Source organism: Coturnix japonica (assembly GCF_001577835.2).
Source record: "Coturnix japonica isolate 7356 chromosome 4 unlocalized genomic scaffold, Coturnix japonica 2.1 chr4random350, whole genome shotgun sequence".
Taxonomy (NCBI): Eukaryota; Metazoa; Chordata; class Aves; order Galliformes; family Phasianidae; genus Coturnix; species Coturnix japonica.
Window position 1 is genome coordinate 472682 of NW_015439533.1, and position 23706 is coordinate 496387.

The following is a 23706-nucleotide window of genomic DNA, read 5'->3' on the forward strand; positions in this document are numbered from 1 at the left end:
CCGCCCGCGGGCGCGGCGCCGGCAGCGGCAGGAGCGGGAGGAGCGGGAGGAGCGGCGGCACCGGCGGCACCGGCGGCACCGACCAGCCCGACCCAGCCGCGCGTCCCGCTCCTGCTCAGCGCGCAGTTCCCGTCCTGCCCCGCGTTCCGGCGCTATGGCGGCGCTGTGCCGGTGGCTGCGCGCTCCGCCGGTCGCCACGCGCTGGGGCCGCGCGATGTGCGTGTCCGCCGCCAACCCCCGCCCGCCGCCGCCGCCCCCGCCGTCCTGCCCCGCCCCCCCCGGCGGACACCGGCTGCTGGCCGCCGCTCTGGGCGCCGGGACGGCGGCGCTGCTGCTGCTGTGGTGCCGGGAAGGCCGCCGTCCCGCGCTGCTCGCCGCCGTGCCCGCCCCGCCCGCCCCGCCGCCCGGTTCGCCCCGCGCCGCCTTCAACTTCATCGCCGACGTCGTGGAGAAGACGGCGCCCGCCCTGGTCTACGTGGAGATCGTGGGCAGGTACGGACGGCACCGCCCGGCACCACCCGCTGCCGCGCGGCCGGCCTGACTTACGGTCACCCTGCCCTATGGTCACCCTGCCTTATAGTCACCCTGCCTTATTGTCACCCTGCATTACGGTCACCCTGCCTTATGACCGGCCTCAGTGTCACCTGCATGGGCACTGCAGGCGCTGCTGGGAGCCCTCAGTTTACAATAGATGGTACCATGTTACTGTGGGCCTGGAAGTGTTTTCCTGCAGCGTTTGCCCCAGGCCGTTCCCAAAGGCAGAGGGTGAAACTGGCCGGTACTTGGGCCCCGGTGTCCTCACGTCCCCGTTGTCACGTTGCTTTGATGCCTTTTTTCATCAATTTAGAGCCCCCCTGAGCCACTCTGACTGTTTGAAGGTCACAAATAGACTCACAGGGACACCAGCTCACCCCGTGTGGCCCTCACAGCAAAGCTCTGTGTTCAGGTTGTGTCTTTCCATAACCTGAACTGCTTATCTGTCCCAAAGACACCAATGTCCACCGCAGCTCTTTGTTAGTGTGTGCTTCCCACTGCACCTCTGTGGTCCTCATGGGGAGACGCTTTTGCCATTCCCATGGATTTCTGGTTCCTGCTGCTTGCTGCCCCATAGCGCACACAGTTGTGCAGACTCTTGGGATGGACACCCAGCGCGGGGCTGTGAAGGAGCTCCCATGTCCTGCTGTCATCCGGGCATCTCCTCACAGTCTCCCGCTGCCGTCCAGCCCACCATGCTGAGCCATGCAGCTGCCCGCTGGCCTGGCCTCACACATACCCACTGGTCCCCTCTGGGCCCCCATGTCCTCCCATGACCTTTGCCCACCTTGCAGGCACCCATTCTCAGGCCGTGAGGTGCCCATCTCGAACGGTTCGGGGTTCGTGGTGTCTCCTGATGGGCTCATTGTGACCAACGCTCACGTGGTGGCCAACCGGCGCCGTGTGCGGGTGAAGCTGGCCAGCGGGGAGCAGTACGACGCTGTGGTGCAGGACGTGGACCAGGTCGCAGACATTGCCACCATCCGGATCAAGCCTAAGGTGCGGGGCACTTTGCCCAGGGGCTCCCTTCCTCTCCCGCCTTCTGCTTACCCGGTTCCTCTCTTCCAGCACCCGCTGCCCACGTTGCCCCTCGGCCGCTCCTCTGAGGTGCGGCAGGGAGAGTTCGTGGTGGCCATGGGCAGCCCCTTCGCCTTGCAGAACACCATCACGTCCGGCATTGTCAGCTCCGCGCAGCGCGGCAGCCGGGAGCTGGGCCTGACCGCCTCCGACATGGAGTACATCCAGACGGACGCCGCTATCGACGTAAGGGCGCAGGCTGGGCTGGAGCTTCGTCCCGCTGCCTGCTCTGGGGAAGGGCTCTGTGTGCTGTGAGGTCTGGGCACAGCAGGCTGGGAGGAGGGTGCTCCTGGTTGGTGATCTGGCTGTTTCTCAGCCTGAGCCCTGTTCCCTGGGCTCTGCCTGCTCACTGTGGGGTAGTGTTTGAGGTTTGCTTTTGTGGCCTCATTGCTGCTCTCTCTGTTGTTCCAGTTTGGGAACTCTGGTGGTCCCCTCGTCAACTTGGTAAGTTCTCCTGCATGTATCCCAGTGGGCCTTTTCTCCTGGGGCTGTGTGCCCTCAGTGGGAGCACTGTGCAAGTATCCTCAGCTGTCAGGAGGGAAGGAGGAACTGTGTGCTCTCGGCATCTTAAAGGGTGGGATCAAGGAATTAGCGTGGGGTGAGAGCTCTGCTTGGTGGGACTCATCCCTGCCCGGCCTCAGCAGGGTCAGACTGCCCAGGGGGGGACGGTGCGCAGGCTTTAAGTTTTGCACAGCTCCATAAAGGTGCAGGTTGGAGAACACGTTGCCCTTTTCCATGCAGGATGGCGAAGTGATTGGGGTGAACACTATGAAGGTGACATCAGGCATCTCCTTTGCCATCCCCTCAGACCGGCTGCGGAAGTTCCTGCAGAAGGAGGAGCAGCGCAAAAGTGAGTTGGATGCCTCTCTGCTCGGGTGGGAAGGAGGCCAGAAGGAGGGTGATGACAGAGGGAAGAAGCTGTGGCATAGCTGACATAACAAGACATGGGCATGTGGGCAGACATAACAAGAGGAAGAACCTTTGGAGAATAGGAAGATTCTCCCATTGGGCATGAGGCAGTGAACCCCTCTGCCATGGCAGATCCATTTGCTCATCTGCCACAGATAAAGACTTCCAGAGTTTCCAAGAACTCTGCCTTGTTTTTGTTCCTTGGGGTTTGTGATAATTTGTTTAGTGCAGATTCTTGCTGTCTGGTTCTCACATTGACATCATGATATTTGCTTGGTATTCTCAAGCAAAACAGTGATGTTTTAAACCAAGAAAAGAAAGCATGCAATGCACTGAAATTTTCTGTTGGTAGGGACTCGGAATCACTCGGAATCACTGCCTTGAGGCGTGTTGGCTTTGTGATGTGCTGGCTCAGCCCCGTGCTTTTTTGAGCACATGTCTGTGTTCAGTGTTGTTGTCAGAGATCCTTTCTGCCCACAGGCTCCTGGTTTGGCAACGCGGAGACGAAGCGCCGTTACATCGGGGTGATGATGCTGACTCTCACACCCAGGTACGTGCTCTGAGGTCAGGGGGCCCTGATCTTGCTGGGAGTTTTTGAGAGGATCGTCTTCACAAGGTTAAGTGTTCACCTTCAAAAATCTCTTTGCTGCTCTTGTGTTCAGACTCGTAAGTTGTGTGTCTGGGGTTAGTTAGAAGCTTGCGAATGTCTGTGTTTGTGGCAGAACCTGCAAGCAGATAAAAAGTCTCTAAATCTGCCGCATTAGTAGCTAATTTCATTAGGAGTTCCATAAAGAGGCTTTGCAACACAGCTACCAGAAATGTTGTGTAATTAACAGACGTGTGTTGTACCAACTGAAAGTTCTGGTGTAAAATTTGTGCAAACTGTGCTCCCTGGGGGATGGGTCTGGCAGGTGAACTGCTGTGCTGCTGAAATCAGGGCAAAATAAGGGACCTTCAGAATGAGAATGTGCACGTTTGCCTGCAAGAGATTTGGCTGCTGGGGAAGGAGGTAGGCACGTTACAGAGTGGGCTGTGTGGGTACCCAGCGCTGCTGCCTCTCAGTGCTGGCAGGAGGAAGCTTGGGGGCTGCCTATGGAAAGAAATGGTCGTGCTGAGCAGGACAGCACTGGAAAATGGAAGGGGGTGACTTGCAGGCCTGAGACTTCACCATCCTGTCTGTAGCCTGGGAGGAGCACTTTGTTTCCTCTGCATCTGAAGAAATGCTCTGGTTAACAAAGGATTGCAGCCAGACTGCAGCCAGACTGCTTGCTTCAGTTCTGCTGGCCTCCAAGACACACGAGCCAAACACAGCACCCCGGGGCAGATGCCCTGTGTGCTGTGTTAGATGTGCCTTGCTGAGTGCTGGGCAGCCCTGGTCAGGCCTATGAAGGGCTGAGCAAGCCCTGAGATAGAATTGCCACTGCTTCACACGGTCAGCTGCTCACAGCCTCCTAGGTGGAGCGGTTGGCTTGCAGTCTCACCTCTGAGCAGCTTTCCTGTTCAAAGGTATTGTGTGTGCCTGAGCAGCTCTCAAGAGATTCCTGGGGCTCAGTATGTTGCTGGGGTTGGTGGCTGCATGTGCCTGGCAGAAACATATTTCAGGGCTGTGCTGTGCCCCTGCCAAAGTTCCGGTGGCTCCTGTATGGTTGGTTGAGTTTGTGGGCTGGATGCCACGAGCTGCCCGGGCTTGTTATTGGTACACAGGCATGAGGCGCTGCGCTGCCCCTTGGATTTCAGGGCAGCAGTATGAGCGGGGAGCACTGCCAGCAGTGCAGTCATGCCCAGCAGATGGTGCTCGTGCTCAACGTTGGAGCTGATGCCGGGGCCTAGGGAGCAGACAGGACAGTCTGCTGCATGGGGTGGTGGCGTGGAAATCAGGCTGTGGAGGAGGTTCAGATCCACCAGTATGAACAGAACTGAAGCCAGAGGCAGGTACTGTCATCTGAGAACAGAGCCCATATAGGTACCCCATTTTTGCCCATGAAAAGTTGTTGCTGAGATTCAGATGGTTCTTTAGGGAGGAGAGGAAACAGCTGGGGAAGTGTCTCCTCAAAGATTGATACAGGGTTGAGGAAGGCTTGAGCTCCCACTGCCCTGCATTACAGCATGCAGCAGGTGCAGACTGAGCAAAGGACTTTGAAAACAGAGATACTGGTTGCTGGAAATGAGTTCTACATTGAACAGATGCAGTGCTGGTGAGGGATGTTACCGTGGAGACATTAAAACATGTGGGTTGCTTCTTCATGCTGTGTGTGATAGGACTTGCTGATTTTGTAGGATTCAAAAGAGCAAGTGGCAAACGTCACAGAAACAAAATGTTGCTGGTTGTCACATGCTCAGGAGCAGCTGGAGGCACAGTGTCACCTGCACAATGTCTGTAGATGCGCCCTTGGTCTGAGTGACCTCTGTACGGGGGCTGGCTGGGATGGAGATCATTGCTGTTTTAGCATCTTGTATGGTACCATGGTTTGGATTTGTGTTGATAACAGAGTCACAGAATCACAGCACAGTTGGGTTGGAAGGGACCCCAAGGATCACGAAGCTCCAACCCCCCACCACAGGCAGGGCCACCAACCTCCCCATTTCATACCAGCCCAGGCTGCCCAGGGCCCCATCCAACCTGGCCTTCAACACCTCCAGGGATGGACGGGGCTGGTGTAGGACCAACTCCCTTCCAACCTTGTCTGTGCTGTAATGCTGTGACATCAAGAAGAGATGGCAGCTTGCAAAGCTCAGTGGGGGAAAAAGAAGGGCAGTGCAGTTCAGCAGGGACTGCTGCAAAGCAAGGAGGCATAACCAGTGGGGAGCAAGGAGCTGGGTGCTGTATTTCATGGGGTTCCAGTGGATCTGAGCTGGTGCAGAGGCTGTTTACTTAATGCACAGTTGTGAGATCCAGCTGGAGTGTTGTATCCAGTGCTGGAGAACCCAGAAAGGAGCAGAGAGAGGTGCAGAATTGAGAGCGAGGGCTGGAAAACCTGATCTGAGGGAATACTGCAGGGACGGGGGCTGCTTAGTCTAGACTCCAGCAGAGAGACAGAGGTCTACTTCTGCTTGACATTTCTAGCTAGAACAAAAGGACATAGCTTTCCTTCTGTGACCTGCCCACAGGACAGGGAAGTGAAACTTAAGGACAGGAGGTGCAAATCTGACACCAGGAAAGCTGTCTGATGTGGGGCTGCTCAGACACAGGACGTGCATCGCCAGCAGCTGGGATCCAGCTGGCAGCAGTGCAGCAGTTTCCAGTTCTCCCCAGCACAGTCAGGATTAGTTTTTGTCAGGAATCTGGTGGCATTGGAGTGACCTCAGGGTTGGCAGCCGGTCACTTGTGCAGGGGAGCAGGATGAGAGTTCTGCGGCATTATGAGCCCAGTGTGGTCCTGGCTGGGTGGGAGCCCTGCTCTGCTCCCAGGCTCAGTACCGTGACGCTCATTTTCACTCTGCAGCATCTTAGCTGAGCTGAAGCTGCGTGACCCCAGCTTCCCTGATGTCTCCTATGGAGTGCTAATCCACAAAGTGATCATCGGTTCTCCGGCCCATCAGTAAGTGCTGCCCTGTGCCTCGGGGTGGGATGGGTTTAGCTCTGAGGGTTTTGCTGTGGGGCCTGCAGAGCAGGCAGGCTGCAGCAGGAGCCGACTGGTGCAACATGCTTGGGCTGGGCTTGGCATCCCTTTGGCCAAACTACCTGTGGAGCTGAAGGAATGCCTGGCACAGCAGCCCCAGCTTCCTGAAGTGCCTGGCTCTCCTTCCTTCCTGGAGGACGAAGCCGCAGACAAGCGTCTGCTTCACTTGCCATGAATTTCGTTCCTTCTCCCCTCAGGGCAGGCCTGAAGGCTGGCGACGTGGTGCTGGAGATTAACGGCCAGGCGACGCGCCGTGCAGAGGATGTGTATGAGGCAGTGAGGACTCAGCAGAGCTTGGCCCTGTTGGTGCGGCGCAGCTACGACACTTTGCTGGTGAGCGTGGTGCCCGAGGTCACAGAGTAGTTGTGCTGCAGCGCAGGCCGCTCTGTCTGCTGGCTGATGGTGCTGGCCAGGAGCCGGGCACGCAGGACTGAGGCACAGCTGTGTGCCCATAGGGGAGAGACTGGGAGCTCGCAAGGGCCTGGAGGGGCCCGGCAGGGGGCCCGGCACTGGGACAGACCTGGTGTGAAAGCACTCCCCTCCTTACTCAAATAAAGCACTTTTCTAAGTGCAGCGTGGCCTCTTTTCCATGGCACACGATGTCCTGAGTGTGACCTGGGAGCAGCTGGGCTGTGTGAACCTGCTCCTCCTGCCATTCTGCAGCTGGGAGGAGCAGCGATCTCCTTCGTGCTCGGGGAGAGGTGTACTGTCAGATCCTTGGCACTTATATGTGGGCTGTGATCTGCTTCCTCTGCCCATAATGCCTCCTGGGGGCACCTTCTCTGCAGGTGAGAGCAGCCCTGGAGTTGCAGAGGGTCGGGGCTTCTTGGGCAGAGCCATCCCTGCCTCCTCGTGCAGGCTGAGCTGCTCCCAGCCAGAGTTCGCTGCTGTGGCCGCTCCCAGGAGGAGCTGGCTGTTGTCCTGTGGGTCAGATCACTTCCACGTGGACCAACCACTCCAGTGTCAGTGTCCGTCTGCACTGAACGCAGCCCCTGGGTCACAGGGGGAGGATGTTCAAGTGTCCCGGCTCATCCAGCCCAGGGCCCGGCAGGAGCAGCGTGCGGGCAGCCGGACGCGCAGGGGAACCTGTGCGAGCTGTGCACGCTGCGCTGGCGCCGTCCGTCTTTCCCTCCCCATCCCTCCCCCAGCTGGTCCGTCAGCCCGGAGCGCCGCGCTCCCACGCACAGCGCGTCCCTGGGGACCCGACAGGCCCTTCCCCGCTGCCCGGCTCCCTCCCCGTCCTCGGCAGCTGGCGGCCAAGAGCTGCGCTCAGAACGAGCCGGGGGAGCAGCTCGGGCTGTCCTCGCTTTCCTGGAAGAGCCGCGCTCCGCTCCAGCTCAGCGCGCTGCCAGCGGCCGCGGGAGGCGGGGAGCGGCGCTGTGCGGGGCTGTGCGGGGCTGTGCGGGGCTGTGCGGGGCTGTGCGCTGCTCGGAGCTGTGCGGGGCTGTGCGGGGCTGTGCGGAGCTGTACGGGGCTGTGCGGGGCTGTGCGGGGCTGTGCGGTGCCCTGGGGCTGTGCGGGGCTGTGCGGTGCCCGCTCCGGCGGCAGGAATGCGAGCAGCGGCCGCGCTGTGCCCTGCCCTGGTGCTTTAGGAGATGAAAGGAGCACAGTTCCTGGGGGGGCTGTGGCGGAGGGCGGCTCTGAGCCCTGCGGCCCGAGACAGAACAGGGCTCCTTTCACGCTCCCTCTGGCCTCGCCGCTGGAATTTGTTCGCCGGCACAACCCGCCGCGGGAGGGGCTGCGGCGCAGGGGAAATAGCTGGGACGTTTCTCGCATAGCTGCTCCAGCAGCGCTGACCGCAGCGCTTTCCAGGGCCGCAGCCAGGACCTGCCCTGCTGCGCTCTGCAGACAGAGCTTCTGTCCGAGTGATGAGCGCTGCGGGATCTGAGGTGGCCCCACTCAGCTGAGTCCTGTACCCCACATCTGCCCAGTCTCAGTGGCTCAGTGGGGCTTCGTTCCCCCATCAGCCCCGTGGGGCCGCTCCCTGTGAAGGCAGCCCGGAGCTGCAGGCCCTGTGGCTCACACCCGGTGGGGCTGCCGGGAGGTCGCACTGCTCGGGATTCCTGCTGCATAACATCTGTGTTGCATCTGGCGTGGGGCGTCCTGTGCTGCCCCGTGTCACTACTGAGCCAGGGTGGCCCCATCTGCTCCCACTGCCGTGGACCTTCACAGCCCCGAGGGCTGCTCTGGAGCATCGCTGGGCCCCTGCAGCCCCTTCAGTGCCCTGCAGAGGGGCAGCTCCTCTACCCCATGCCAAGCAGCCCCGCTGGGCCGTGCCCCCTTCCCCCTATGAGTCAAGAAGTTCCCTCTGACATCCAACCTCAGTTGAGTCTCCCTCAAAACCATTTCCCCTTGTCCTGCTGTTATCTGCCCTTTCAAAGAGTTGACAGGGTTGCTCTTCCCTTGCTCTCCCTCCCCCCCCCTAGAGAGGAACCAGCAGGATATAGAACTGACATCTTTATAAAGAAAATAAAATTACAACTAAGACAGGTGTGGGAACTGCTCCTAGGCAGTCGATGGCAGCACTGCTGTGCAGGGCAGCCATGCTGTCTGGAGATGGGGCTGCTGGGGCACCAGGGTGGCTGGCCCTGAGCAGGGACGGGGGTCCCTGGGTGGGGTCCTGCTGCCGGAGGAGGGCAGAGCCCCAGAGAAGTTGGAGCAAAGTGAGAGGAACTGGGGCTGGGGAGCAGGAGAGGCACAGCTGGGGTGGTGGGGCCTCCCCACATCGTACCCTTGTGCTGCAGCCTGAGCCGGGCTGCCGTGCCTGGCCAGTGGTCGAGGGCTGGAGGTGCAGTGCCCAGAGTCCCCAGCCCCAGCAGTGAGTCCTGGGCAGTCCCCAGCGCAGTGCAGGCTGTGATGGGGCCGTGTGAGCCCCCGCCAGTCCCACAGCAGCTTCCTCCTGCACGCAGGGTGAAAGAGGGAGATGGTGCCTCCCTGGGCCCGGGCCCTATGAGATCTGGTTGTTCAGCTGCCCCGGGTACTGCTCGAACCGCTTGCTGGCCTCCTCGCTGAGCGCGTCGCCTGTGTGATAGGATGAGAGCTGGGGCTCCAGTGCTGCTTTGCCACCACCTCCACTCATCCCCAGCACCCCCAGCTCCTTCCTGTGCACCTGCCCACACCCCACAGCTCAAGCCCAGACTCTGCCCACAGCCCTAATAATTCCCAGCCCGGTGAGCCTCAGCCCGTGCCATGTCCCCGGGCATTACCGATGTGACAGCTGTGCACCCAGATGCGGTGCCCGTCGTACTTGCAGTTGCATTTCATGGCGTTGTTGGTGAAGTCGCTCTCTGCCACCTCAAAGTTGGGGTTGATCACAACCTGTGGGGCAAATGTGAGTGGGTCACACAGCCCTGCACAGCTCCAGGCATCAGGGTGGGCCTTGTCTCCCCGTGCTGCATCTCCTGGGGCTGTGCACCCTGTTTGAAGGGGGCCGAGCGTGCTGAGGACTGTGGGGCAGAGATGTGCTGCAGAGCCTGCCCAGCCTCAGGGCACAGCCCGCTCCGTGCACTCTCAGCACATCCCATGCATTGCCACTAAGGGTGCGAGGGGCCGGGGCACAGCTGCAGCACCTGCAGGATGTAGTTGCCTGGCTTGACGTCAGTGATGTCGATCCACTGGCAGTCAATGTCGTGCCGGTACAGGTCCCAGCAGCCCACAGTGATCCCCTGCTCCCCAAAGTTGGCACACTCGTACCGCTTGGCCACATCTGCAGGCAGGAAAAGAACACGGCTTGTCCCTGCTACAGCCCCTGCATGGGGGGACTCAGCGGGGACCCGGAGCTTCACGGTGCCCCACAGCCTCACAATCCCACCTGCTTCACATTCAGTGTCCTCCAGACAGAAGCTGGCTTTGTGGCCCTCAGCCACCTTGGTGCCATTGGGAGTCAGGATGTCGTAGTGGGTGAAGATGTCCATGCTGTGATAGTGCCTGCAAGAAGCCCACAGCGCCTGCTGCCCTATAGCCGGCCCCTCAGGGAGGGCAGAGGGGTGGAGGGGTGGAGGAAACCCACAGAGCCACGTGCCCATCCCTGCTACTCAGGAAGGTCTGCACAGCCCTGCTCTGGGCACAGCAAGGCCAAGGCAGAGCTCAGCATCACCCAGGGATGGTGGCCCGGGCAGGGGAGGCTTCCACAGGGCACAGCCCACAGCCCAGCCCCAGCGCTGCTCCTCCGGGGACAGAGTCAGACTGGGGAGAACAGCATCAGGGCCGTCACCCTGTGCCTCGCTCAGTGTCGCTGTGACCTGACACCCTGTGGCACTGCTCTCATCCAGCAGCACCATCCTCAGCCCATGTCGCCCGAGCCCAGCCCAGCACCATGAGACCCAGCCCAGCACCATGAGACCCAGCCCAGCACCAGTCGGACCCCAGCCCAGCACATCAGAACCCAGCCCAGCACATCACCAGCCGCACCATGAAGCCACCCAGCAGCCATGAGACCAGCCCAGCACCATCGGACCCAGCCCAGCACCATCAGACCCAGCCCAGCACCATCAGACCCAGCCCAGCACCATCAGACCCAGCCCAGCACCATCGGACCCAGCCCAGGCTGTTCCCATCCCTCCTTCCCGTCCCTGCCCACACCGTGCACCCACCGGTGACACTCGTGCCAGACCCAGGAGTGCCGCCCGGCCTTGGGGCGAAAGTCAGCGCGGCCGTTGTTGTGGATCTGGGAGGAGAAGCGGAGCAGGCGGCGGTGGCCGTAGGGCCAGTTGGCGTGTCGGGCCGAGCTGGACAGGCAGTTCTCCTCGGCGGCGCAGTACAGCATGTGCAGCGGGCGGTCCTCGATGTACGCCGTCTCCTGCACCAGCGGGGCGTGCAGCAGCAGGTCGGAGGCGGCTGCGGAGTGACGGCGGCTCAGGGCTGGACGGCCGCCCCGGGCAGCGCAGTGCGTGGCCGTGCCGTCACTGGGGCACGAGTGGAGCCCGCGGCCCCACCGCCCGCAGCCCCCGTTGCTTCCAGGCTCTCCGTCTGCAGCCCCTGGACCCCCAGCCCGGTGCCTGCAGACACCACCGCCCGCAGCCCCGCGGCTGGCTGCCCCCACCGCCCGCAGCCCCCACGCCTCTCACTTTCCGAGCAGATGACGCCCGCGGCGAAGCGCGTTCCCGTGTTCCTGCAGTTCAGGCTGCTGCCGTGGTGCTGGCAGTGGCTCAGGGACAGCTCGTGGCCGGCGCACTTCACACCGCTCAGCACCATCTCCGTCACGTTGCTGGCATCCCAGTACCACGTCTCCTGCGGCGGGTGAGAAGGCCGGGCAGGACGCCGTGCCCGCTGTATCACCCCCAGCCTGTGCACCCACACACCCACAGGGACCCCGTCCCACGGCTCAGCCGCATCCCATTGCCCCGCGCAGCCCCGCGGCGGTCAGTGCAGCACAAGGACCGCCGCACCGCACCGCACCGCACCGCGCCGCACCTACCGTCACCGCGTGCAGGGAGTAGCCCAGGCCCAGCTGGCGACAGACCACCATCGCCTCCTTGGTGGTCCAGCCGTCGCTGCACACAGTGCCCCACTTACTGCCGCGCTTCACCTCCACGCGGCCCTCAAACTCCGTCCTCCCCCCGACGAGGCGGATCTGCGGGAAGCCCTGGGGCCGTCAGCACCTCGCACCGCCCCGCACCGCCCCGCACCGCCCCGCACCGCCGTCTCCCCCCCGCCCCGACATCCCCGTCGCCGCAGAGCAGTGGTGCTGCCGTCTCGCCTCCGCAGCCGCGCTGGCTCCGGCACCTACTTGTAAGCCGTGGTTAGCGAATCCCAGCCCCAGCTGGCGACAGGCGACCATCGCCTCCAGCGTACCCCAGCCTTCGCCGCACACCAGGCCCCAGCGCGGCTCGTCCCCTTCCGCAGCCCCCACCGCCACCTCCACGCGCCCCTCGAAGCGGCTCCGGCCCCCGCTCAGCCGAATCTGCGGGGAGACGCAGCGGCTGCAGCGCCGTCACGGGGAGCAGCGCTGCCCAAAGCGGGCAGGGAGATTCATTCCGAAATGGGATTCCCATTTGTGAAATGACGGGCACGGCAGCGTTAGGACGGTTAAAAAGCCCAAAGCGGATGAGATGAGCGGCGCAGCACAGAAAGGTGCTGATCCATCCGCTCATTTCATCGCAGTCCCCCAAAAAATCTCTCTGCAGTTTTTTTGGGGGGTGCTTCAGTTGCGGATGCGGCAGCAGCGGGCAGAGCTGCACAGTGTGCGGGCGCTGCTGAGCCCCAGAGCCCCCTCCCATCCTCCCTCCTCACAGGGCAGGGTGGGACCCCGACAGTCCCCCCCCCCCCCGGGCAGCCTTTGTCCCAAATCAGGGGGAAACAAGGGAACGTACCAGGTTCTCGTAGCCCATGTAGGGGATGTTGCAGCGCACGGCCGCGTCCTCCGTGTGCTTGCAGTCCTCCTGTGTGATGTTCTTGAAGGGGCAGCTCCAGAGGGACTTCTCAGTGCCCAGGCACTGCACCTCATTCAGGTGGATGGGCCCCGTCCCTGCAGAGGGACAGCGAAGCTCAGTGCCAGAGATGCTGCAGCATCCCATCCCCGCAGCCCAGCCCAGCCCTCCCCAGCTGCCAGCAAGGACAGACCGGCCCAGCAGCCCCTGGGGATGCTCAGGGCAAAACCCACCCCCTGCATCCTGCTGACGGCAGTGCCCGGCCCCTCTGCCACAGCGCTCTCACACTCTCACCTTGGCCCATTCGTGCCCCAGTGAGGGCCTCCTTGGCGCTGCCGAAGCCCAGCTCGCGGCACACCACGCTGGCAGACAGCAGGTTCCAGCGGTCATCGCAGATCGTGCCCCACTCGTTGTTCTTCAGCACTTCGACACGGCCCTCCCCGGCCTTGGCACCGCCCTTCAGCCGGATCCGCGGCTGTGGGGCAGAAGGGTCGGGACACAGCACGGCATGGCACAGTGCTGTACAGCATGGCACGGCATGGCACGGTGCTGTACAGCATGGCACGGCATGGCACGGTGCTGTACAGCATGGCACGGCACGGCACATCACAGTGCTGCACAGCATGGCATGGCATGGCACGGCACAGTGCTGCACAGCATGGCACAGCGTGGTACAGCATGGCACTGCATGGCACGGTGCTGTACAGCATGGCACAGCGTGGTACAGCATGGCACTGCACGGCATGGTGCTGTACAGCATGGCACGGCATGGCATGGCACAGTGCTGTACAGCATGGCACTGCATGGCATGGTGCTGTACAGCATGGCACTGCATGGCACATCACAGTGCTGTACAGCATGGCACAGTGCAGCACACGGTGCAGCACAGCATGGTACTGCACAGTTAGCACAGCACAGAGGTGGCTGCCATGACTGCGACATTTAGGGACAGGACACAGTCCCCACCACCCGCCCTATGGATTCCTGCACCCTCGCCCTCAGCCAACTGAAGGGACAGAGGGACAAAGCCCTGCTCAGGGCAGCAGCAGCTGTGGACCACTGCAGGACCCATCCGAAGCTCACCTGGCTCTGCTGCTGCTGGCGCTGCTTCTTCTTCTGGGCGCCGCCAGTGGCAAAGAGTGGCCCGGGCAGGCAGCTGACGACAGCAGGCATGCCAGAGCTGCAGGCTGCTGAGGAGTTGCCCCGGTAGAACTGGAACGTGCACATGGAGATGTGCACCTCCGTCCCCGTACAGGACACCGAGTGCAGGCGGTAGTTGAGCTGCTGCCGCTCTGCAAACAGCCTGCAAGGAGAGAGCAGAGCCTGAGGCACAGCCAGCAGAGCAGGGGAGTCACCTGCCTGCAGCTGCACGGTCCCTGCCTTGGTGCCCACCCCTGCCTGCTCCATGCCCCACGTCCCAGCAGCGCAAGGACACACGTGGCTTCAGCAGTGCTGAGCTGAGAACCTGCACTCAGGCTCTTCACTGGAGCCATTTACCTCTTCCTGGGCCCTACATCCTCCCTGCGCTTTTGTTTAGGCTGAGATTTGGAGGCCAGCCTGGAAAACAGAAAACAACCATGGAGGTGGCCCAGACCAGGCGGGCCACCAGGGAGCCTCACACACTCAACGTCATGTTGGATGCAAAGCATCATCTGCTGCCAGCAGTGTGACACAACTGTCCTCCACAGCAGAGATGCAGTTTCCTGCCCACATCTCACCAGGAAACTGTGACAGATGCAGCAACATCCTGTGCTGCTTTGGCACACAGCAGAAGATCAAACAACAGCGCAACAATTTGATCTGTTGGGTGCAAGTGAGTTATGCCTCCATCCTCACCCGGACTGCAGGCAATGTCACTGTGTGCTCCAAGGGGAGCAGCACACCCAGCAAGCTCAGCAGGGAAAAAAGTGTGATGGTGGCACAGCCCCTGCACAGACACTGTGTTTTTGTCCTGCTTGGTGGGAGGGAGACACTGAGCAGAGCCACAGCTTCAGGGACGGGAGAGCAGAGCCCCAAAATGGGGCAGGGGATGGACAGCACCCAGAGACCAGCGACCAGGCACAGCCACCCCCATAGCAGCTCTATGTCAGCCTGCACAGCCACCCCCATAGCAGCTCTATGTCAGCCTGCACAGCCCCCGGGCACTGCATGGGCAGCTGGGATCCTGAGTCACAGGAATGGCTGGAGGACATCAGCTCCCATCAGCACTCGTGGGACCACAGCTGGATCCTGTGCCCATGTACAGAAGGACCCTCTGCAGAGGGCACAGGGCAGACAGGGCTGGGAGAGGTGGGTGCAGTTCTGCTGTGAGGAGGAATAACTGGAGGGCAGTTTGGCTGTGGGGCTTGGGCAGCCCTGAGCAGCACTGACATGGGGCTGCCAGAGGAAGTGGGTGTAATTTGCAAGAAAAAGGTCACATTAGCTGCATGGAGAACATTTTCCCAGTGAGGATCACTCAGCTTTGCAGCAGAGGCCACAGGACTGTGAGATCTCTGTCCTCAGAGGTTTCTAGAAGCCAAATGCACAAAGTTCTGAGTGCTGTGGGAGAAGATGGACCAGAACCCCGAGGTCCCTTCCAGCTGGGATTACCCCATGACCCTGCAGCCTGAGATCAGCCCAAAGCTGGTCCTGTGCCAGGCAGAGTTCAGCTCTGCACTTCACCCACATGTGAAATGCCCACACAGTGGGCACCAACCAACCAGACAAAGGAAAAACAGCGAGTTGCAGCAAAGGCCATTGATGAGAGCTTGAGGAGACCCTGCAGTCTGACCCCCTGGATTTCCACCAACAGTGCAGGCTGAGCTGCAGGAGCAGTGCTGGTGACAGAGAGCTGGGCAGCATCACAGCAAAGGGCTCAGGATGGGGGTAGAGCATCTTTGGCACCAGGGGAGGGGGTGGGACTGGGGTGAAGCTGTTTGCTGGGGCAGAGCAGCTGCTCCACGTGCTGTTGGGGTTAAGCAGGAGTAGCCACACAGAGCCCAGGAAGTTGGGCTGTGGCTGCAGCCTGGATCTCTGCATCCACCACCAAATCTGGCAGCAGCGGTGCAGGGCCAGAGGGAAAGGGCAGCGAGACTGTCCCTGGAGTCATGCAGAATGGCAGCAAAATGATGGTGAGAGATCTCAGACGGATGCCGACCTTCGGACAAAGGCCACACAGTTCCAGCATCACCAGCACTGCTGGGTAAGCTCCTATCATCCACGTGAGCTCAGTTCGTGGGGAATAGGAAGCACACAGCATTTCCAGCTACCCCCATGCACCTTTCTGAAGAGATGGCTCCTTCCCAAGGCCTCTCTGCCCAGATAGGGCGCAGCACAGGCTGCTCCAGCCCCCTCTATGCCTTCCTCTGGGACCCTGCATCTCCAGAACCTGCCCAGTGCATGGGTCAAGGCTGCTCTGCCTGGGGAATGACTGGCCTGGGAAAAGAGTATCTCTTCAGGGGGACCAGAGACCATGTGTGTCAGACAGGTCCCACCAGGATGGAGTCACCAGGATGCTCAGCACAGCCCAGGCCCTTGATCTGTTCCAAGCAGATCCACCACTCCAACAGCAGAGAACGGTGGGACAGGACAGCCCAGCTCTGCCCAGGGTGCAGCAAGGCTCAGTCCCAGCCCCTTACCTCCTGCCTGGCCTCGTGCTCCGGCCCCTCATCCTGGCTGCGCGCTTCAGCCGCCTGTGGGGCAACACCGTGTCTGCACCGTCAGTAGTGCACACAGCACTGACCCACACTGCGGGCAGCACATCCACTGCCATCCACTGCCCAGCACACCCACAGCTGTGCCCAGGGCAGCACACTCACGGCCAAACCCCGGGACATTGGGCAGTGCTGCTGCAGCAGCGTCCCTGCCCAGCTCAGCACAAACTGCCCCTCAGCAGAGCTCCCCTCAATCCCCACCAGAGGGGAACATGGGAGTGCATGACTGCCAGGGACCAAAACCTGCCATCTTGGGCAGTGACGTATAGGGAAGACCAACAGCCACAACTCCCAGCTGTGCCATGGCCCCCCAGCTGGGTCAGCAGTGCCCACGTGGTCTGTGGGACTCGGGCAGGGTGGGGGGATGCTGAAGAGCACAGCCCACTGTGCCCCAGAAGCGCTCCTGCATCCCCATCCCCACAGGCTCCCAGCCAGCCCCACTTACTTGTAGAAGTTCCTGTTCACCTTCTTCTCAGCAGGGAAGCCCATCATGCCGCAGATGACGCGGCTGTTCTTGCTGTCCCAGCCCTCATCGCAGATCTGTGCCCAGCCATCTTTGTAGCGCACTTCCACGATGCCCTCTGTCACTGGCAGCCGCCGCCGTGAGCCCGACACCACCGCACGTAGACGGACCTCCTCCACGTGGCTCTGCTCCGTCTGCAAGGCACGTCAGCCCTGCACCCAGCGCTCAACACCCAGAACCCAGCACCCAACACCCAGCACCCAACACCCAGCACTCAGCACCCAGCACCCAACACCCAACACTCAGCACCCAACACCCAGCACCCAGCACCCAACACCCAGCACCCAACACCCAGCACCCAACACCCAGCACTCAACACCCAGCACTCAACACCCAACACCCAGCACCCAGCACCCAACACTCAGCACCCAACACCCAACACCCAACACCCAGCACCCAGCACCCAGCACCCAACACCCAACACCCAGCACCCAGCACCCAACACCCAGCACCCAACACCCAGCACCCAGCCGCCAACAGCACCCAGCACCCAACACCCAACACCCAACACCCAGCACCCAACACTCAGCACCCAGCACCCAACACCTAGCACCCAACACCCAGCACCCAGCACCCAACACTCAGCACCCAGCACCCAGTGCTCTGCCAGCCCCTCCTCAGAGTGTCCCACAGAAGAGCTCCTCCATCCCCGGTGAGGAGCAGGGTCAGGCAGGTCCCACAGCCTTGCAGGAAACCTCCAGCGGCACTGAGGAGCCGAGCGCCCAACTCCATCCCACACAACCTTGGTCCCAGGGCGCATCTCTGGCAGCACAGCAGGAAATAGCTGCCGTCCCTCCGCTGCAGGGCGAGCTGTCTGCAGCCCCCTCACCTCGATGACATTGGAGTCTTTGAAGCCTGGGATGCGCTCGTCCTTGCAGATGACGCCCGCGTCCTCCTCGTGGCTGCAGTCGCTGTTCCCCCAGCCGCGGTGTTTGCAGTCCCTGATGCTCTTCTCATTCCCCGCACAGTTCACGTTGTCCAACCAGATCCGCCCTGCCGCACACCGGGGATGGGGTGAGCGGGGACAGAGCCCGTGCAGCAGCCTCTGAGCAGGGGAGGTAGCGCCACACATGGCAGCGTGAGGACATGGACTTTGTGGGGCAGCACAAAGCTGGGGCCAAGCACACAGAAATAGAAAGCCTGAGGGTGGAGGCAGCAGGAGGGACTTTCCAGCAGACACAACCTACGTGCAGCCGGGGGACTGTATGGCACCTCACCTGCACTCAGCATGATGCACCACTGCACACACCCTCACCAGCACAGCCCTGCAGCCACCACAGCACCCAGAGAGATGCACAGCCCCACAGTGCGGTGCACACAGCATCCCTGGGCATGGGATGAGTGCACACACACACACACACACACACACACACACAGAGAGGTTCCTGATTCACTCTGTACACACACACACACACACACACACAGGTCCGATTCACTCGTAACACACAACACCACACCCACATACAACACGACACAGGTTCCTGATTCACTCTGTACACACACACACATGCAGGTGCACACACTTGCAGTTCATGCTGCCAGGCGCTGTGCAGACAGAACCCTGCTTGGCTGCAGTGCTGCACGCGCAGACCCACAGCCCGGGGCTGCACCCCCCCATCTTACCAACTCCTTTGCCGTACTTGGCGCTGTGGGCCCAGCCGGTGGCCCCCACGAAGCCGAGCTGCCGGCACAGCACCTGCGCGTTGGCCAGCGTGAAGTCATCGTCACAGATGGTGCCCCACTCCTCGTTGTAGAAGACCTCGATCCGGCCCTCGTTGTGCTTGCGGGGATACCCAGCCAGACGGAACTTCAGTGGGGGCACAGCGCTGCGCGTGGGGCTGGGGGGGGTGGGCTGCGCGCCGCTCCCCCACATCCACAGCCCGCCCAGCAGCACCAGCAGCTCCTGCCACGTCCTCGTGCCGCAGCGTCCCATGGCCCTGCAGGGGAGACGGCATCGGGCGCTGAAACACCCGCTCGACGCGCAGCTCTGCTCGGTGCCAGCGCTGCCTGCACAGCCCCAGCCAGGGCCAGCCCCTGCCCTCACCCTCACAGTCTCAGAGCTGCTGCTGAGCAGCGCTGCCTGCTGCCCCCCGCGCCCCTCGTGCCCCGAACGCGGCCGCTCTGCTGCCGAAATGGCGCCGCTCTGCCGAACCGCAGCCCCCGCACCGACGGACTGCGACGGCAGCAGCGCCAACAGCGCGAGTACCCAGGGGAGAGGCAGCGGGAAAAGGAGGGCACGGCTACCGAGCTGAGACTGCAACGGGAGCGGGGCAGCCCGGGGAGATCGGGGCACCGCAAGCGGCGCAGCCTGGACGGAGGTGCCGGTGGCGAAGGGCCGCCGAGCCGACCTGCTGTCAGCAGCGCAGCGACCGGAGCGCGCTACACTTCATCCTGGGAGGCTTTTTCTTCAGCCTTTCAATAACGGCTGCGGTTCCGCGGTTACCAGCGGGAGATGCGACATTCCTGCACCGGCCCCGGCGACAAACAGCGCTGCAAACATTTCTCCGTACACCGACGGAGCGCGCGGGACCGGGACCGCCTCAGCACAGCGCAGCGCCGCACGGACGGTCCCAGCCCCGCACGGACGGTCCCAGCCCCGCACGGACAGTCCCAGCCCCGCACGGACGGTCCCAGCCCCGCACGGACGGTCCCAGCCCCCGCACGGACGGTCCCAGCCCCGCACGGAAGGTCCCAGCCCCGCTCCGGCTCCGGTCGCGTTCTGCGCTCCGCGGCTCAGCCGTCGCGGCGGGCCGACGCCAACCCCCGCGGGGCCTCACATCAGCTCCCACCCCGCTGTCCTCTGTCACGGCCCGAGCCGTGGGGGACGCGTTGCGCTGACGGGGACGGCGCCGAGGGGGGGGGGCAGAACCCCGTAAGACCCGAGACCGGCGGTGCTGCCCGCCCTGGTACTGCGAGAACAAAGCGCGGCCCAGCGGGAAGCGACTCTGCGGGCAGGCAGCAGGGAAATGCTTTGCTGAACCTTTTAATCAGCCCTAAGGCAGGAGGGCGCAGCCCAGGGCCGGCCCGGCCCGCTCGGGGAAGGCGCCCGAGGTTTTCCGGGGCCGAGCAGGGAGGGGACTCGTTTAACAGCGCACGGCGGCAATGAAGCGTTTCTTATTCTGCCCACGGGTCAGAGGGGACACCCCGACCCTCTCAAGTAAAGCAGAGTAAATCTGCAGAACTGCACCACATCGCACGAACGTGCCAAACAAAAAGTGCCCATTTCAGCACGCCCGGTCCATACAGAGTCCAAAACCTCACCTGCCCTTGCACTGAACGAGAGGTGAGCTCTGCTGGTGCTGACTGCGGGCTGCTTTGCAATGGGGCCGACACGACACCGAAGGGCAGCGGTATAATTAATGGCAATCTCTACAATCCTGCAGAAATGGCCCATGTCACAAAGCTGCTGCGACCTTTTATGAGATCACAGGTCTGGTTAATTGGAGTAACTGTGCTGATATAACAGGCAGAGACTGAAAGGCATTTGATTCATCCTGTATGACCTTTTAATGAATAATTAGCACTCAACAAAATCAGTGCACCTTCCACTAAGTGGATTAAAACCGGTCACCTGCTGGAGCTAAAATGTGGCTGCAGCTGGGAAGTCACCCATCAGTGGGGTCTGGGGGGGATCACGTGCTTTTCCACTGCAAAACTTTGTCCAGAAGAGGAAAGATGTCCTCTCTCAGTTCTGCAAAGCTGGAAATGGGGTAAGTGTGCAGAGCCACGATGGACGCAGACCTGGGTGGGCTGGTACAGCCGCATCACTGCCCTCGGCCAGAAGGAACATGAACAGCCTTCAGTCAGGAACAAAGCGTGCGGGCAGAGACCAGAGAACAACACCGGGGAAAACACTCAGTGTTTGTGTGGCCACAGAAACCACCCTGTGCCCACAGTCGCAGTCACCATGACCACAGGGCTCGGTACACTGCTATGGACAGGAAAGAACCACCAGCACATGCAGGGCTGCCAGCCCATGGCCCACACCCCCCCCATACCCTGACACAACCAGTTAAGGAGGGAGCTGTGCAGCAATGCCAGCCCACAGCAAACAACCTCAGCCCACACCCTGACACCCAGCTGGTTGGTGCTGCCCTGGGACAGACCCCTGTGTTGCCCTGCTCTGCACCCACAGCTCCGTCAGCCCAGGCCTTGCATTCAGCAGCTCTCTGTGGATTTGTCTTCTCAGACCTTCAGTTACTCCCGAATCTGCACAGAACCCTCCATCTCTCTGCACGAACCCCACTCAGCTGCTGCCACACATCCCACGGCCCGAGGAAATGCCCCAGTGAGGTCTGTGCAGGACCACAGCACTTCTCACACAGTATCCAGGCTGCGGCTGCAGACAAATCTCCTCTCTGAGGGGTTGTGCAGAGCACTCCTGCCCCCCCCAGCACACAGATGGGGCTCACACACATCCCATTGGGCAAAGCAGGCTGTCCTCAGCAGACACATCCCATTGGGCAAAGCAGGCTGTCCTCAGCAGACACATCCCATTGGGCAAAGCAGGCTGTCCTCAACAGACACATCCCATTGGGCAAAGCAGGCTGTCCTCAGCAGACACATCCGTGAAGCCAGAGAGCAGCCCTGGTCCTTGAGCCCGCCCAGGAAACCTCAGGAATGTCCCAGCCAGGTGTGAGCCGGGCCTGTCACCTCCTGGAGGTCACAGGGCTGGGGCTGGCAATGGGCTCCTGAGAGCACCACAGAGCTCAGATCTGGGGCACTTTGCACCCCCTGCCCCACCGCAGCATCCCCGCAGTGCAGCACTGCTCGGTCTGCTCCTAAACAGCCTCACCACTCTGCTCTTCCCAGCAGATAACAAGGGCTCCCATTCCCCCAACACCTCTGTAGGAGCTGCATCCTGCAGCCAGTCAGTCTGCTGCCCTCATTGCTCCGCTCCCCTGGAACAGGAGCTGCCTCCTCCAGGGCTTTGGCTGTGCCATGGGGGAGGGCCAGGAGACAGTGACCGTGGGGGAAGGACAGTGGCTGAGCATGGAGGATGCTGGCCCCAAGGACGTGCCATCCAGCACCCATCAGTCAAACAGGCTTGAGAAGGGCAGCTGGAGCAGATCTTCCAGCAGCTCAATGTATTGGCTACGTGTGCACACCAGCAGACAGGCACACATCACTTCTGCAGCACAGGAACTCAGCAGTGCGGTGCAGGAGGCCTGCAGCATGCATGGGCAGACTGAGCAAAGCAGGCCCTGGTGGTCTGGGAGCGCTCAGAGATGAACGACCACATGGGACACCCAGCAGAAGGAGGAAGCAGCTCCCTCCATTTGTCTTTCCCTGGGAGGTCGAGAGGTGACATGATCACTCTTCCAGGGCCACACTGGGGCATCTCTGGGAGCCAGGGGTCATGTCCCCAGCAATGGGGCAGCAGAAAGTCTGCTGGGACTCATGGTTCTGGCACCGGGTTCTGCCCCCTCCCCATCTCTCAGGGCCTCAGATTCTGCCTTTCTGAGCCAGCCCTTTCGCAATCCCGGCTGCCTGGAAGGCCTCCATCATCCTCCCACACTTCAGCAGTCCAGGGAGGCTGGAGCAGAGGTCCATGACACCCCCTGCTCAGTCGCTTGCAGTGATGCCCAAGCAGTGATGAGAACAGCCTCAGCTGGGGGCAGGGCACTCTGGTGCACTTGGGGCTGCACCTCCCTTCCCCTCCAACTCTGAGCCCTCTGGAATGTCTGCCTGTCCCCCACTCTGCCGTCACCCTCTAAGTCAGGGCATGACAGATCCTTGCAATCCCAATACTACTCTGTTTTCCTGGGACACGGAAGGGCCTTGTGGCTCTGCCTGCTCTGCTCTGGTCTCCCCTGGGTTCCTCAGGGCCAGGCAGGATGGGGAGAGCTCAGAGGAATGTGCAGTTGCTGGGGAGCAAGCAGTGAGTTGGGAGGCAGCTGACTCAGAGCTACTGGGAAAGAGAAGTCTGGCTGTGCGCAGGAAGATGGCTGGGAGGATGCAGTACCACCAGCAGCTGACCCAGGCCCCCCAACCCTCACACCTCACATCTCTCCATCCATCCTCTCTTCCAAGGACCACAGTAAATTCCACCTTCATGTAAATTCTTTCTGCCGCCCTTTGTAAGCCGCAGCTCAGCAAACAAGTATCCTGAAGCCAGGGACGCTCTCAGGAACACACTCAGCACCCTCTGACCCGCTGGATCCTCTGGGCATCCCTTCCCAGCAAGCACATGCAAAGCGCACACAGTCTGCGTGACATAAATCCTCTCACCCTGCCAGACACGGACGCACAACTAAAACATTACACAGTTCCCCCATCCACTGCAGCCGGCACAGTACACAAAGCGAGCTTTCTGCGGCGGACACGAGGCGCTCTCCTTACAACCACAGACAGGGAAAGTCCATCTCACCGCCCCGCGCAGACGTGCGCTGACATCCGGAGCTCTGAGGCACCACGGACACGTCGTGCCCCGCACGCAGCCCCCGCGGCCCCATTCATTCCCTGCCGGCACCGAACCGCACCCCGCGTCTCACTCCGCGCTCCCGGCCTCATCCTCCCCGCACAGCGCTCCGGCCGAACCGCGAACCTCCACCGCGCGGCCCCTCCCCGCCCGCGCCCCACAGAGCGCACCCACGCGGGACGGCCCCGCTCCGCGTCGGCGGTACCGGCAGTATCGGCCGTACCGGGGGTACCGGGGGTACCGGCAGTATCGGGGGTACCGGGAGTATCGGCGGTACCGGGGGTTCCGGCGGTATCGGCCCCCGCCCCCGCCCCGCGCTGCCGCCCCGCTCTGCCCCGCGCTCCGGCACGGCCCGACGCGCCCACTCCCACGCTCCCCTCCCGGACCGGTCCCGCTCCGCGCCCCCCGTCAGTCCCGGCCGTACTTCTCTCCTTCTCTCGGGTTCGCAGCGGCGAAAGATCCGTCCGTCCGTCCCAGCGCCTTGGAGCCGGGTTGTGCCGGGCCGCTCTGAGCCGCTCCCTCCTCCCCGGCCCGCCCCGCGCGCTGCCCGTGTCCGGGGCCGC

The 23706-nt window shown here is 62.0% G+C and overlaps 2 protein-coding genes across 3 annotated transcripts; one reads left to right on the forward strand and one right to left on the reverse strand.

Moving 5' to 3' along the window:
* Window positions 1-9: 9 nt before the first annotated feature.
* Window positions 10-6712, forward strand: HTRA2 (HtrA serine peptidase 2). 2 transcript variants are annotated; one of them, XM_032441579.1, is made up of 8 exons: window positions 10-492; window positions 1329-1533; window positions 1603-1797; window positions 2023-2055; window positions 2353-2461; window positions 3001-3070; window positions 5963-6058; window positions 6337-6712. In XM_032441579.1, exons 1-8 carry the CDS (start codon window positions 155-157, stop codon window positions 6500-6502), a joined length of 1212 nt encoding a protein of 403 aa, XP_032297470.1. In that variant the 5' UTR covers window positions 10-154; the 3' UTR covers window positions 6503-6712. The 2 variants fall into 2 exon arrangements, with proteins under 2 accessions (XP_032297470.1, XP_015705681.1); XM_015850195.2 differs by having other exon boundaries at window positions 1329-1797.
* Window positions 6713-8581: 1869 nt separating this feature from the next.
* On the reverse strand, window positions 8582-23700 carry LOXL3 (lysyl oxidase like 3). Its single transcript, XM_015850250.2, has 16 exons — window positions 23568-23700; window positions 18346-18659; window positions 17552-17715; window positions 16645-16856; window positions 16125-16178; window positions 14005-14064; window positions 13591-13810; window positions 12802-12982; window positions 12451-12605; window positions 11868-12041; window positions 11206-11368; window positions 10732-10975; window positions 9951-10066; window positions 9709-9845; window positions 9346-9457; window positions 8582-9160 (listed from the first exon to the last, which is right to left on the reverse strand). Exons 2-16 carry the CDS (start codon window positions 18653-18655, stop codon window positions 9087-9089), a joined length of 2376 nt encoding a protein of 791 aa, XP_015705736.1. The 5' UTR covers window positions 18656-18659; window positions 23568-23700; the 3' UTR covers window positions 8582-9086.
* Between the last annotated feature and the right edge of the window lie 6 nt (window positions 23701-23706).